The sequence below is a fragment of the Mobula birostris genome, chromosome 6, assembly GCF_030028105.1.
Source record: "Mobula birostris isolate sMobBir1 chromosome 6, sMobBir1.hap1, whole genome shotgun sequence".
NCBI classification, from domain to species: domain Eukaryota; kingdom Metazoa; phylum Chordata; class Chondrichthyes; order Myliobatiformes; family Myliobatidae; genus Mobula; species Mobula birostris.
In genome coordinates this window covers 125,122,066-125,137,603 of record NC_092375.1, presented here as the reverse complement: position 1 = coordinate 125,137,603, position 15,538 = coordinate 125,122,066, and the positions used below count along the sequence as shown (strand labels likewise).

Sequence of the window (15,538 nt, the reverse complement as noted above, 5' to 3'; positions counted from 1 at the left end):
AGAACCTAAAGTGTTCTGCTATCTTCAGTGGTTTCAGTTCTAAATGTTCTTGCATTACTTTCAAAATATCAGCAAAGCTTATTTCAGCTGGTTTGTTTGGAGCAGTCAAACTTCTAAGCAAACTCTATGCCTTTCCACCTAATGCACTCAACAAAACTGGCAATCACTTTTCATTGGTTATTTCATTTGCTTCAAACTACTGCTTAATCACTCGGTATACAAACTCCAGTTATCTGCTGTGGAATGGAATGCTTCTATCTTTCGGATATAGCCAACCATTTCTGCTTTTTTAAATTTATTATTATTATCATCCAATACTCACTGTCTATGAACCTGTAAATTGTGTCCATTTTCTGCCTTTTTTTAAAACTCAGCTGTCTTCTGCTCTGATAAAGAAAGCGCAATGTTTTTTTTTGAAAACCTGTATGTCTCACTATGCTTCAACAGGTAGGTAGTCATCTTGGCTTCATTTTAAAAGTTACTACTCGTTGCCACTGTTATGTTTTGTAACTCCAGAAGTTAATCGAAAGAAAAACACAGGAGAGCTGGGGATAACTCGTGTCTAGTTTTGTTTTTCTTTACTTTAGTGAGTTGCCCACATATAACGTGGTGGCGTAATGACCTATGCCATTCACGTACTTTCACTTATAACCCATAATAAATTATGTAAACAACAAGGATGCTTAACCAAAACAATATATCTACAATATTTCTCAAACATTACTGAAATATTAAATACACGTCAGTATGTTTGAATGAATATCCAACAGATCTAACCTAATCTCTCTGCTTATCATTTCTGTGTTTTTGTTCGTTCCCCCCTCTCTCTCCCCCTCTCTCTCCCCCTCTCTCTCCCCCTCTCTCTCCCCCTCTCTCTCCCCCTCTCTCTCCCCCTCTCTCTCCCCCTCTCTCTCCCCCTCTCTCTCCCCCTCTCTCTCCCCCTGTCTCTCCCCCTCTCTCTCCCCCTCTCTCTCCCTCTCTCTCCCTCTCTCTCCCTCTCTCTCCCTCTCTCTCCCTCTCTCTCCCTCCCTCTCTCTCCCTCTCTCTCCCTCCCTCTCCCTCCCTCTCTCTCCCTCTCTCTCCCTTCCTCTCTCCTCTCCCTCTCCCTCTCCCTCTCCCTCTCCCTCTCCCTCCCTCTCTCCTCTCCCTCTCCCTCTCCCTCTCCCTCTCTCTCTCCTCTCTCTCTCTCTCTCTCTCTCTCTCTTTCTCTCTCTCACTCTCCCCCCCCCACCACATACACACACATTGGCTGTTTGTAGGTCTTCTCTTTTTTTTAGAGGGTACTTTTGGATTTCTTGTTTTATGACTGCCTGTAAGACGATGAATCTCAAGGTTGTATAATGTATCCAAACTTGATAATAAATGTACTTTGAACTTTTGAACCTCTGCAATGAACTCTAGTTTTTATTTGCATTTTAATGACCTTGACAACCTGTATTGCCTGTTTTATGAACATGTGCCACAACATCCTAGGTTCTACACATTTTCAGTCCTCAGTTTTTGCTCATCAAAGCAGGCATTATGGAAGGATAATGTTCTTCACAGGAGAACTTTATCCTCAATTTGCCCCAAATGATTTGAATCTGCTGATAAATACTTATTTGATACAGAGAAACAATATTTGTGGGTTAACAAGTATAATTAAGAAATGGAAAAAAAAATACTGTTGCCCTAGGCTAGGTCTGGGGTCAGGGTAGGGTATTATATGCTAAGGCCTTTTCAGATCAAGAAGTAGATAGTGTTGGGTCTTTTGAAGAACATTGAGGTTGATGAATCCTTTGGAGCTTATGAAATCTATCCCAGGTTAATGAGAGAGGCAAGAGGAGACTGGTGGCTTTGTTAAAAATCTGAGTGAGGTACATTGTCACTGACATAAGTCATAAAATATGTTTTGTTTTCTGGTGGCGTTACATGCAGATACAACAATTTTACTATAGTTTACAATAAATATAAATAATGCAGAAGAGGAATAGTGAGGTAGTGTTCATGATTTCATGGACCATTCAAGAATCTGATGGCAGAGGAGAAGAAACTGTTCCTAAAACATTGACTGTGGGTCTTCAGGCTCCTGCACTTCCTCCCTGGTGATAATAATGAGAAGAGAGTATGAATTGGGTGCTGATGGCCTTTCATGATGAATGCCACCTTCTTGAGGCCTGGCTTTTGAGGATGGCCTTGATGATAAGGATGGTGCAAAGGCTTGTGCTCATGATAGAGCTGGCTGAGCCTACAAACCTCTAAAGCCCCGTACAAACCTATGCATTGGCACCTCCATAAAAGCCGGTGATGTAACCAGTCAGAATGCTCTCCATATGAAGAAATTTGCTTGTGTCTTTGGCGGCATACTGAATCTCCTCAAAGTCCTAATAAAGTATAGCAGTTAACATTTCTTCAATATATTGGGCAATGTCTACAGTGTGTATATCCTTGCTAGCCATAAGTGGAATGGACAATAGCAAATGCTGTCCCTTTGTTTAAGAAGGAAATAGGTATAAACCAGGAAACTATAGGCTGGTGAGCCTCACAACAGTGGTAGCGAAGCTATTGGTGAGGAATCTCAGATTTGGAAGAACATGGGCTAATTAGCAACAGAAAACATGTAGGGCAGGTCATGTCTTACAAATTTAATTGAGTTCTTTTGAGGAGGTGACCAAGATGATTGATTGGAATAGGGCAGTAGATGTTGGCTACGTGGATTTTAGTAAGGCTTTTGACAAGTCTTCTCATGGTAGGTTGATCAGGAAGATCAAGATGCACAGGATCCATGGTGAATTTTCAGATTGGATTTAGAATTAGCTTGCCCATAAAGATTACAGGGGCATGGCGAAAGGATATTTTTCTGACTGAGGAATGTAACCAGTGATGTTCCACAGAGATCAGTGCTGGGACTTCAGTGGTAATACATATCAATGACAGGGAGGAAATGCAAATGGATTACTTAGTAAATTCACAGATGATCCCAAAATTGGTGGAGTTGCAGATAGTAAAGAAGGTTATGAAAGTTACATATATACGAGTTGAGAAGTGGCACTTGAAGTCTAATCCAGGCAAGTGCGAGGTGTTGCAGTTTGAGAGGCCAAATGTAAGAGGTAAATATACAGTTAATAACAGGACCCTTAATAACATTGATGTACAAAGGAATGCTGAGATCCATGTCCATATCTCCCTGAATGTGCCAATGCAAGTAGATGGAGTGGTAAACAAAGCTTATGGTATGCTTGCCTTTATTGCTAAAGGTGTAGAGAAAAGAGTCAGGAAATCATGTCATAGTTGTATAACACATTGGTTGAGCAGCACTTGGAGTATTGCATACAGTTATGGTTGCCCCATTACAGGAAGGAGGTTAGGAGTGGCTTCAGAAGAGGTTTACCAGGATGCTGCCTAGATTAAGAATATGAGTTATCCTTATCCTTGGACAAACTTGGATTGTTTTATCTGGGGTGTCGGAGGCTGAGGTGACACCTTGCAAAAATTTATAAAATTACGAGAGCAATAGATAGAGTAGACAGTCAGAATTTTTTTCCCCAGGGCAGAAATGTCACATTTTAAAGGGTACAGCTTTAATGCGAGAGAAAGTAAGTTGAAAGGGGATGTAAGGAGTAAGTTTTTTTTACACAGAGAGTGGCAAGCATCTGGAACCTACTGCCATTGTGGTAGTGGAAACAGATACAATAGTGCACACTTACTTGTAAGAAATGGAAGGATATGGATCATATGCAGAAAGGATTAGTTTAATTTGATGTCAAGATCAGCACAGGTATTGTTGATCAAAGGCCCTCTTCCTGAGCTGCACTTTTTTTATGTAATAAAAGGTGAATCAATTTATAGTTCTAAGAATGGGATCAACATTGGCTGTTCATAGAGTGGTGCAGACTAATTTCCCTGACAACATTTTGAAAGGAACATTATACACAGAACAGCATAATCTGATGCGGAAATCACCCAGGAAGTGCCTGAGCAAGTTTCTGGAGCCACACAAAGTGACCCGGAAATAGCTGTTATCAGATTGTCACTTATGTAATACTGAAATTACCAGCGTTGCATATCATATTTTTGAGCTCTGGCCCTCTTTTATTACAGTTCTTCAAATGCTTAATTTGACCTTTTGTAATTAACTAGTAACATTTCACCATATGATGGTTTGATAATTAAATTGCTAGGGGCATGTCAGAATTCAGTAATTTGTTCATGAACAGCAGTGGGTATAAACCATAAATGGGATATAAAGATGGCGGTGTGCATAGTTGCAGCAGCTTCAAACTCTCCAAATTAGGTAAACATTCTACAATTTAGCCAACAGGAACTTCTAAGTATCAATGTCAAGTGTATTAACAGCATTAAGAGCTCTCAGCTCACTCTGACAGAACACAGAGAGTCAGAGATCACTATAACACTAGGGCAAGCCCAGGTACCAGCCCCAGCTGGGAAATGCTGCAGACGGCACAACAAGAGGAAGTATAAATGTGGTAAGTGAGTTGGGATCTGTGCTTGCCTAAAAGCTGCACCTTTCATGTCCCCATTTCCAAGCGTCTTCCTTATAAACACCCAATCAAGCACTAAAATGGATGAAATCAGACTGAGACTTGCCACACAAAGGAATTTACTTGACTGCTGCATAATGATCTTCACTGATACCTGGCTGGATCATAACGTACCCGATGAATGTCTGGTGCACAAACTGTGATATCGTTGATAATCACTACTGTCTCAACCTGTAATATCTCATGCTAAAGTGCAGGCCATTTCACCTGCCAAAAGAACTCTCAGTTATTAATATCACATCAGTTTACATTCTACCACAAGCCAACACTAAGTTAGCATTAGCACAACTGTCTGCCTACTCTGACTGCACCTTCATCGTAGCTGGTTATTTCAATCAAGCCAACCTTAAGACAATATTCCCTAAATTTTGCCAGAATGTGAAATGCCCACAAGGGACAACAGTACATTGGACCAGGTTTATTGTGGGTACATGCGGGCTTATCCATGTCCTCACCTGGGACTGTCTGACCACCTGTCTTTATTTGTAACCCCAGCCTACAGACCACTGATAAGGAAGGCCAAACCAATTGCCAAGTCTATGACAGTATGGCCTGAGAGAGCTGTATCACAGCTTCAGGACTGCTTTGAGTGCACACACTGGAACCTGTTTGTATGCCAAGCAATGCATGATTCAAGAATTCACTTGCAGTAATACACCACCACGGTCATGCATTATATCAAATATTGTGTACACAATGTCACCAACAATTGATGTGTTCCCAAATCAGAAGCCATGGATGAACCATCAAGTCAGGTCCATTTGATAATCAAGTGTTTGCAGTAAAAACACTTGATTTTCAAGATAATCTTATGCTTTTTATTTCTGCATTGTGTTTATTTTTAATTTTAAACATTATACATGTTGAAAGTTATTTTAACCGTGAAGCTTCCAGCCAACTGACCAATTACAGTAATGGCTGGATTCACACACGTTGTCATTGCGGTGGCTTGATAAAGCTGCAAATTGCAGTTGTTTGGTATCATATGTTAATTTCAATGTAAGTGTTTAAAATGCCACAGGACCATGATAAAAAAGCTGCATAATATAAAGAACTATGTCTCTGTTTCCCAATATTTAAGTACATATAAGCCTAGAAATTGAATTTTGCCTTTTGCTGTGCTCATTTACCCTGATAGTAAGAGAATCAAAAAGTCTGAAATGATGCTCAGCTGTCAGAAACCAGTGCACTGCTGTGAAGAGCCAAGAAAATAAAGAGGTAGGCTTTGCCCCCAAAATGGCACTAATTTTATTAAGGTCTGCTATTCAAAACCTTTTATGGACCCAGACATGGGTTCAGCAGCAGAGCAGGAGATCAGATGCGCTGAAATCTGACACCTATGTCTGATTTCAACATTGCATTACACAGACTTAGAATCAAAAATCCACGTATCAGAGTTAATCCAGCAGTGAGTAGAAAATTGGGCATTAAAGCAGAGATCTGCTGTGGTCATTTGGAAAGACCATGTGGCCAGGAATTTAAGATTCAGCATACTTTTGATCTCAACAAAGAGAGCAATCCAGACTGAGAGCATGTGTGGAGAACTTTGCTTAGAATGCCATCCATATCTTTAACAGCTTTGGAAAACCGGAGCCAACAAGAAGGTTACATTTTAGAGAGGTCCAGAGAGGGTGTTGTTTTCCTTGAAGTTCTGTGGGAGCAAGTTCTTTGCTCAGGGAAATATCTTTGCCTCCTACTCCCATTTAAACCATGAAGACCAACTTAATGCCTCCAATAATAGAGTACAGCCAGTAGTGTCACACCTGAGACATCCATTGTAAAATTAATTCAACATCTAAGTGTTGGATAAAGCATTTCCTTTTAATTGTCACACAGTCTGTAAAATTTGGAAGGGGTTTGACTAGTCAGCAGGCCCTTCAGAACATGCATAGTTAATTTTTCCAAGTTTCATTTAAAGAACAATAAAGCAACAAAGTAGCACAGTGTTGTCTCGGTTGTTTCACAAAGTTTATAGCTTCTTTGAGCTTGAATTTATTTAGTAAGGCCAGTAATGGGTGAAGTATGAATGTTGGTGTCATTTAGTGAGCATATGGGTACAACAGTGCCCAGTCCAATTTGCAACGGGCAGAATTTCAGCTGAAGTGATCACAAGTGTATCACTGCAAAAAACAATTTTTTTTCATGAGTTTATTAATCAATCCAGTCTCTAGATTATATTCTTTAAGTCCAAGCTATATGTTGACAATATCCTAGTATTTTTAATTACACACTACTTGATTAATGTGTTTAATTTATCTTGGATATGTTTTAAATTTTACATGACAGTTATTTGTATATGATTCAAGGGACACAAGGTATTTAATAAATTGCCTATTGCAACAATATTCTGGACTTGTGCTTTAAATAATATTGCTAACACAAACAACATAGCTGTATTGATAGAATTAATATCAATTGAGGATATAAGCAAAATTAGAGCCATTATATGAGCACTTTTTCTGCTACATTTAAACCTGCACATTAAACTGAGCTCCATTTTATTTGAATTATCTGTCTTTATGCCTCTTAGCTGAATTTAAAGCTATTTCTTGCAGAGGCAGTTTCATTTGGGGGCAGTTACTCAAGGTAGGACTTGAATGCTACTACAATGCAATTAATGTATACTGTAGTAATATTTTCTGCACCTGGTCCCCTTTAGTTTACTTTTGATAGCAGGTGTGTTATCTTGGTCTTGTGTGTTCCAGGTGAACGTCCCTTCCATTGCAACCAATGTGGTGCTTCGTTTACTCAAAAAGGAAACCTACTGAGGCATGTGAAGCTGCATACAGGAGAGAAACCTTTCAAATGCCCATTCTGCAGCTATGCCTGCAGACGACGAGATGCATTGACAGGTCATCTCAGGACACATTCTGGTGAGTGTACTTGCTGTACAAGTGCAAGTATCGTTCTACTTACCTTGGGCATTCCAAATCTCTATTCCGTTATAAAAATATTATAAAGAATAAAATTCCTTGGAGTTTGCCTGGCTGATCAAGTTTAAGAAATGTTACAACATGTATCTTTATACAAAAATGACCCATACTGTTATAAAATAAATATGCCCATAAAAACGATATATATTGATAAAATAGATTATAATTATAAGAAAATGAATTAAACCATGTACAACAGAAGCTCTAATATTCTTGAGAAGATGCAAAAAAATTTATTATAACCTAATGCCATGTCCCCAAAATGGAATGCAATGTTATATAACCAAATCTGGTGATCTCAGATGACTGCTTTTCTTCTTGTGTTTTGTTTTCTTTATGTGTGAAACTTTGTATTTTAACTGTAGTCAGTCTTGCTGTTTACAGGTTGGTATATGGTTTACATGGTTGGTATATTACGCAGCTGAAGGCTTTCTCTATAATACTGCTGACATAACCATTGGTATGTTTTTCAATGGTATTTAACAGAAGTCACAGTTTACTTTCTGTGCAGTGACAGTCTTGTATATTATGATCTTTTTTAGTTTTTAGTTTATTTAATTTTGCAGTAGAAAATAGTATGTTGAATCAGGTTTAATATTACTGTCATAGCTCATGAAATTTGTTGTTTTGCGGCAGCAGTACATTGCAATACAGAACAATAAAAAATTAAAATAAGAAATACATTAAAAATTAATTTTAATAATGCAAAAAGAGAGCAAAGAAGTACTTTATATGGATTCATTGTCCATTCAGAAATCTTAGAGCAGAGGAGAAGAAGCTGTTCCTAAAATGTTAAACAATATCCTCAGGCTCTTGTACCTCCTTCTTGATGGTAACAATGAGCAGAGGCCACGTCCTGGGTGATGAGGGTCGATAACGACGGATGCCACCTTTTTCATGCTTCACTCTTTGAAGATATGCTCAATACTGTGGAGGTTAGTGCCCATGATGGAGCTGGAGCTGGCTGACTTTGAAACTTTCTGCAGCTTTTTATGCAGTGGCTCCTCCATACCAGATGGTGATGCAACTAGTTAGAATGCTGTCCACAGTACATCTGTAGAAATTTACAAGTCTTTGGTGACATACCAAGTCTCCTCAAGCTCCTCATAAAATGTAGTCCCTATCATGCCTTCTTTGTAATTACATCAATATGTTGGGCCCAGGATAGATCTTTAGAGATGTCGATACTCAGAATCTGAAACTGCTCATTCTTTCCAATACAGATCTCTTAATGAGGAGTGGTGTCTTTCCTTCGACTTCCTCTTTCTGAAGTCCACAATCAATTCCTTGGTTTTACTAATGTTGAATGGAAGGTGTTTGTTGTGGCACCACTCAGTCATCTGGTCTATCTCACTCTTATATGCTGCCTTGTCACCTTCTGAAATTCTGCCAACGATAGTTTGTCATTGGCAAGTTTATAGATGGCAATCCAGCTACACCTATGCACACAGTCATGAATTCGAGAGGGGAAAGCAATGGGCTAACCACACATCCTTGAGGTGAGCCAGTGTTGACTGTCAGCGAGGATGAGATGTTAATTCTGATCCACACTTACTGTGGTTTCCTGATGAGAAAGTCAGGATCCAGTTGCAGAGGGAGGTACGGAGGTCCAGGTTTTGAAGCTTATTGATTAGTACTGAGCAGCCTGACGTACAGGTAGTTATTGCTATTGTCCAGGGGACCCAAGGCCAAGTGGAGAGCCAGTGAGATTGCATCCACTCTAGACTTAGTGTGGCGATAGGCAAATTGCAGCCAGTCCAAGTCTTTGTTTAGGCAGGAGTTCATTATGGCCGTGACCAACCTCTCAAAGCACTTCATCACAGCAGAGGTGAGTGCAACCGGGAGATAATCATTGATGTCGGCCTTGAAGACAGAGCTCACGGGGTCACCAAATACTGCAGGTGCACAGGTGTAGTTTTAATCTCCCTTTCAAAGCATATATAAAAAGCACTTAGATCATTTGGGAGTGAAGCATCTCAGCCATTCATGATGTTAGGTTTCACCTTGTCAGAAGTAATGGTCTGCAAACTCTGCCAATGTAGACATGCATCTGATTCCATCTCTAACTTCAATTGGAATAGTTTTTTAACTCTTAAAATAGCCTTCATTAGATCATACCTAGACTTCTTGTATGTTTCTGGATTACCAGTCCTGAATGCCTCCTGGTTCACCCATGGCTTTTGATTTGAGTATGTCCATTATGTTCACGAAGGCACACACTCATCCACACAAGTCTTAATGAAGTCAGTGACAACTGTGGTGTATTCATTTGAAGATGAATTCCTGAATATTGTTCAAACTCAAAGCAGTCCTTTAAGTACTCCACTGCCTCCCTTGACCGTATCTTCTTGGTCCTTACCACTAGTGCTGCGGTCTTTAGTCTCTGCCTGTACGGAGCAGGGAGTAAAAGTACAGTTAGATCCAAAGTGTGGGCATGGGATGGCATGGTAATTGTTCTTGATGATGGTATAGTGCGTTGGCTCCTTTGGTTCAACAGGTGATATGTTGGTGGTTAGTTATTCAGAGACTCCTTCAAGTTGTCCTAGTTGAAATCCTGACAATGATAGGGAAGGCATCAGGATATGCTGTTTTGTGACAGTTGATCACGTTAGACAGCTCCTCCAGTGCTTTTTGTGAAGGCTAATCATGGTGCTCAGCTTTTCCAGTGTGTATAATTTGGCCAGGGATGGAATGTACACCACTACCAGGATGATGATGGAAAACTCCCTTGAGAAATAAACTGGACCACACTTGACCATTAGATGTTCAAGGTCGGGTAAGCAGGACTGAGACAGAACCAACACATTTATAAACCATGATGAGTTGATTTTGAAGCATACTTCATTTCCTCTACCTTTAAAATACTCAGCTGTTCTGTCTTTGCTGTGAATGGTGAAGCCTTTGGGCTTCAGCGCTGTGTCCGAAATGGCAGGGGTGAGTCATGTTTCCATGAGGCAAAGTACACAGCAGTCCCTAATGTCCCTCTCATACTGCAGTCTTACTCTGAGGTCTTCAATTTTATTTTCCAGAGACAGTACATTCACGAGAAGGATAGTAGAGAGTGAGGGTGTAAAGGCTCTGCGTTTCATTCATACCCGTAGATCAGCATGCGTCCCCTGCTTCCTTTTTCTTAAAGGGAAAATGCACTCTGAGTCAACTGTCCAGAGTCTGCCAATTTTGAGGATCAATAGATTTTTTTAAGATTGAAGTTTGTTTAATGTCATTTCTTGTATGTAAGTGTAAACAGAACACGATAATTGTTATTCTGGATCTGCTGCAGCACAAGAAAACTCAAAAGATAAAGAATACAGTAATAGTAAGAAAATACACAATAAATGTACATAAGATAGCTTATATATCAGATTGAGTGACAGTATGGGAAGTAATAAAGCAGTGGTGCAGTTAGTAGGTGAAGGTGTTTAATCAGTCTTATTGCTTGGGGAAAGTAGTTGCTTTTGAGTTTGGCGGCCCTGGTGTGGATGCTACATAGCCTCCGCCCTGATGGTTGAGGAAAAATAGTGCATGTGCAGGGTGTGTAGGATCCTTCATAATATTACTGGTCCTTTTCCGGTATCTTTCTATATATATGTCGCTGATGGCGGGTAGTCTGGTGCCAGTGATGCATTGGATAGTTTTGACGATTCATTGTAGAACCTTCCTGTCCCTAACTGTGCAGTTTCCGTACAAAGCAGTGTTGCAGCTTGTTAGGATGCTCTCTGCTGCGCATCTGTAGAAACACAAAAGTATGGATGTGCCTCATCAGAAAGTAGAGGTGTTGGTGAGCTTTCCTGACTGTTCAGGATGTGTTCTGAGACCATGAGAGGCCATGTGTGATGTGCACTCCAAGGAGTTTGAAACTCCTATGCAGTCATAAAACTGTGTTGCTTACTTGAAGTACCCATGGCTGTGACTGTGGATTTCAGCTGTAGTAATTGTAAAAGGGAAATATTTGATAATTCCCATTGGAACTCAATGCAAAGAGTCACCACTTATCAGCGCCATCTTGTGAATTTCTGTAGTCTTAATATGGTCTGTTGACAGGTTCATGGTAAAGCTGCCCTGCTGATCTGGTTGGTATGGTTTTTCAGAACAAGCCCTGTAACATTGTCATGAAGAGCATAATGGAAATTGAGCTCCTCAAACACAAGAAATATCTTTATTACAGAAATATTAACCTTAGGAAGCTCATTCATAAAGCAAGAATCCCATGGGACCTGATGAAATGTTGGTTTTGGACTCAGCCCAACATTATTTGGCTGTATTTAGCAGAAAGTAAAATCAAGCGGTGTGTAAATCTAGTGTCATACTTCAGTGTCTTAAATTTTTAATGTATAGCAAAAGTTTAAAATGCTCCCTAAAAATCTGATACCCAATGATAATCATGTATTTTTACTCCAATATATTTATTTTATTTTTCACTTTTTTGACTAACATTTTAATATTATTCCCTTTTCTAGCCCTTTTCTGCTTGTCTCTTAAAATGTTTAATTGGCACTTATTGTTTCTTCTGCTTGGTGCACCATTCATTTTGAAAGTGGAACAAACTTTTTTCTAAATACAGTTTTTATTGGCTGATAATCTGTTTCCAGGATTAAACCCCAACCAACCAAAGGTTTATCTTTTTCTATGTCACATAGTTAGTTTGGCATTACTTGGAAATGGAGGTTTTGCCGTCCTGTACACTTGTAGGTTTGATGCAAAAGAACTGAATTTTTAGAGATTTTATTTTAAAATATAGTTAACTAATTTATATCCACAGGAATGGTACCGGAGGATTGGAGGGAGGTGAATGTTGTCCCCTTGTTCAAAAAAGGTAGTAGGGATAATCCGGGTAATTATAGACCAGTGAGCCTTACGTCTGAGGTGGGAAAGCTGCTGGAAAAGATTCTTAGAGATAGGATCTATAGGCATTTAGAGAATCATGGTCTGATCAGGGACAGTCAGCATGACTTTGTGAAAGGCAGATTGTGTCTAACAAGCCTGATAGAGTTCTTTGAGGAGGTGACCAGGCATATAGATGAGGGTAGTGCAGTGGATGCGATCTATATGGATTTTAGTAAGGCATTCGACAAGGTTCCACACGGTAGGCTTATTCAGAAAGTTAGAAGGCATGGGATCCAGGGAAGTTTGGCAAGGTGGGTTCAGAATTGGCTTGCCTGCAGAAGACAGAGGGTGGTGGAGGAGGGAGTACATTCAGATTGAAGGATTGTGACTAGTGGTGTCCCACAAGGATCTGTTCTCTACTTTTCGTGATTTTTATTAATGACCTGGATGTAGGGGTAGAAGGGTGGGTTGGCAAGTTTGCAGACGACACAAGGGTTGGTGGTGTTGTAAATAGTGTAGAGGATTGTCAAAGATTGCAGAGAGACATTGATAGGATGCAGAAATGGGCTGAGATGTAGCAGATGGAGTTCAACCCAGAGAAGTGTGAGGTGGTACACTTTGGAAGGGCAAACCCCAAAGCAGAGTACAAAGTAAATGGCAGGGTACTTGGTAGTGTGGAGGAGCAAAGGGATCTCGGGGTACATGTCCACAGATCCCTGAAAGTTGCCTCACAGGTGGATAGGGTAGTTAAGAAAGCTTATGGGGTGTTAGCTTTCATAAGTCGAGGGATAGAGTTTAAGAGTCGCGATGTAATGATGCAGCTCTATAAAACTCTGGTTAGGCCACACTTGGAGTACTGTGTCCAGTTCTGGTCGCCTCACTATAGGAAGGATATGGAAGCATTGGAAAGGGTACAGAGGAGATTTTACCAGGATGCTGCCTGGTTTAGAAAGTATGCATTATGATCAGAGATTAAGGGAGCTAGGGCTTTACTCTTTGGAGAGAAGGAGGATGAGAGGAGACATAGTAGAGGTGTACAAGATAATAAGAGGAATAGATAGAGTGGATAGCTAGCGCCTCTTCCCCAGGGCACCACTGCTCAATACTAGAGGACATGGCTTTAAGGTAAGGGGTGGGAAGTTCAAGGGGGATATTAGAGTAAGGTTTTTTACTCAGAGAGTGGTTGGTGCGTGGAATGCACTGCCTGAGTGAGTGGTGGAGGCAGATACACTAGTGAAATTTAAGAGACTACTAGACAGGTATATGGAGGAATTTAAGGTGGGGGCTTAAATGGGAGGCAGGGTTTGAGGGTCGGCACAACATTGTGGGCCGAAGGGCCTGTACTGTGCTGTACTATTCTATGTTCTATGTTCTATCTGTATGTGATTGTACTGCTTAGTATGTATTAAAAAGGCTGTTTCTTTTGAAAAGTTTTTTTAACTGTGTACTTTCATTTACATTGATAATTCTAAACTTAAACTTTGTTTCTCCATGCCTCTAATCACTGTATTCTATTTATTTTAGCCATGAATTATTATAGAGAAATTTGGAAAGCTCCCAATATTTGTTCTTCAAGATACCTCTTTCTTTAGCAGTTATTATGTTTACTTTATGAATTGGTCTTAAATGTAAATTGGCTAAACAAAAGAATAAACATAGCTATCTTGAAACCAGATATTGAATAATATACTTGAACTATTATTTCACTTAACTGAGAAACCAAGTTTATATTGTTTTTTTTTTACAGAAGCATAGCAATGGTACATAATGTGATACTTTTTTTTACTGCTGTATTTTTTTAATGCTCTGATAACTGGCACAGCCTGCTATTGTTATTTATGGGACTTCAACAGCGATTCATGGTCAGCAGCGGTCTGAAGTCAGATACATTCATGACTAGGGAACATGTATGAAATTCATTAGATTTTAGGGACTTTTCAGAAGTTTGTGTTTTCTACACACTTCTTTTAGAATATATAGTGGATTCCGGTTAATTGGGACACATTGGGACCTGTACATTTTGGCTCAATGAAGCAGCTTTTCCAATTAGCCAACGTTTCATGGAAATAGAAGGATATAAAAAAGACAAACTACTGTTTAATTAAGTAAAAAATTATGCATTTAAGTGAAATACAGAACAAATTAAAATACTACAAATAGTACTACAGTACTACAAAATTATGTATTAGCTCCTAATAGCTATCAACAATATGGTGCTGTGTTCTTTTGATTGACTGCAAATGAAGAAAATCAGCACAGACATCTACTGCAGATAATGGGGCCGTCTTCATATAATGCTATTCACTATTGCATCCTCCAAATCTTCATTTTCATTGTAACATTCAAAATGATTGTTGATTCCTTCAAATTCTTCATAGTCTTAACTTGTTGAAGTAGTGAAATTATTTCATTTTCACTTGCAGCCGTTTCTGACATTTCCAGGCCTGGATGCTTGAAACCACAAGTGAGCAAAAGAGTTTTGAATTATCTTGCTGCTTATTTCTTGCCAACTATCAATGACAAAATTCTCTGCTTTTGAACATAAATGCACACAACTGATGCTAATTAAAAACCGTTCACTCTAAGCACGGTACAGTGTCTAATGGCCACTTTTGTACACAACTGACGCTAGTTAGGAACTGTTCGCCGCTGGTCTCTTGTCCCAATTAAGCAGCACAATGTCCCAAAAAATGAAGGGAATCCCAGCTATTGTCTCAATTAGTTTTTGTTCTTTAGGAGCTGTCCCAATTAAATGGCTGCCCTAGTTGATGGCCCAATTAATCAGAATGCACTGTATTAGGAATGGCAAGCTAATAATTTATTTCTAATTTCACTGATTTCATGATTTTGGTTGAGGTGGGAGGAGGTGGAGTGTGTGGATAATTTAGAGCAGATCTGTACTAAAAATGAAGAGCAGTTAGAAGTCATGGGATACATTAGGATCTAAAAAGGGCAATGGAGATAAGCTGGGTAGCTACAGGCTAATGAGCCCCACATCAACGATAGGGAAATTATTAGAAAAAACACTAAGGGATGGGATATATGCACATTTAGAGCGCTAACAGCTGACTGGGAATAGTGGCATGTCTTTGTGTCAGGGAAATTTGCTTCATTAATTTAATTGAGAGTTTTGAAAAGGTAACCAAGGAGAATGCTTGTAGGCATGTTGTCTACATGGACGATGCTGGAACCATGTTGCTCGTGATGTGAATGTAGGAGAAGTAATAAGTAATGTTGCAT

General features: G+C 39.6%; 1 protein-coding gene across 15 annotated transcripts in view; it reads left to right on the top strand.

Moving 5' to 3' along the window:
• The window catches only part of ikzf2 (IKAROS family zinc finger 2), a 152,322-nt gene that overhangs the window by 112,177 nt on the left and 24,607 nt on the right, over positions 1-15,538 (top strand). For 14 of the 15 annotated variants that reach the window (XM_072261226.1, XM_072261221.1, XM_072261223.1 and 11 more), the window contains one exon: positions 7,247-7,414. In XM_072261226.1, the coding sequence (XP_072117327.1) occupies positions 7,247-7,414 (168 nt within the window). Of the gene's footprint in view, positions 1-7,246; positions 7,415-14,721; positions 14,763-15,538 lie in introns of those variants that run through there. The other variant, XM_072261234.1, reaches the window with a different exon arrangement.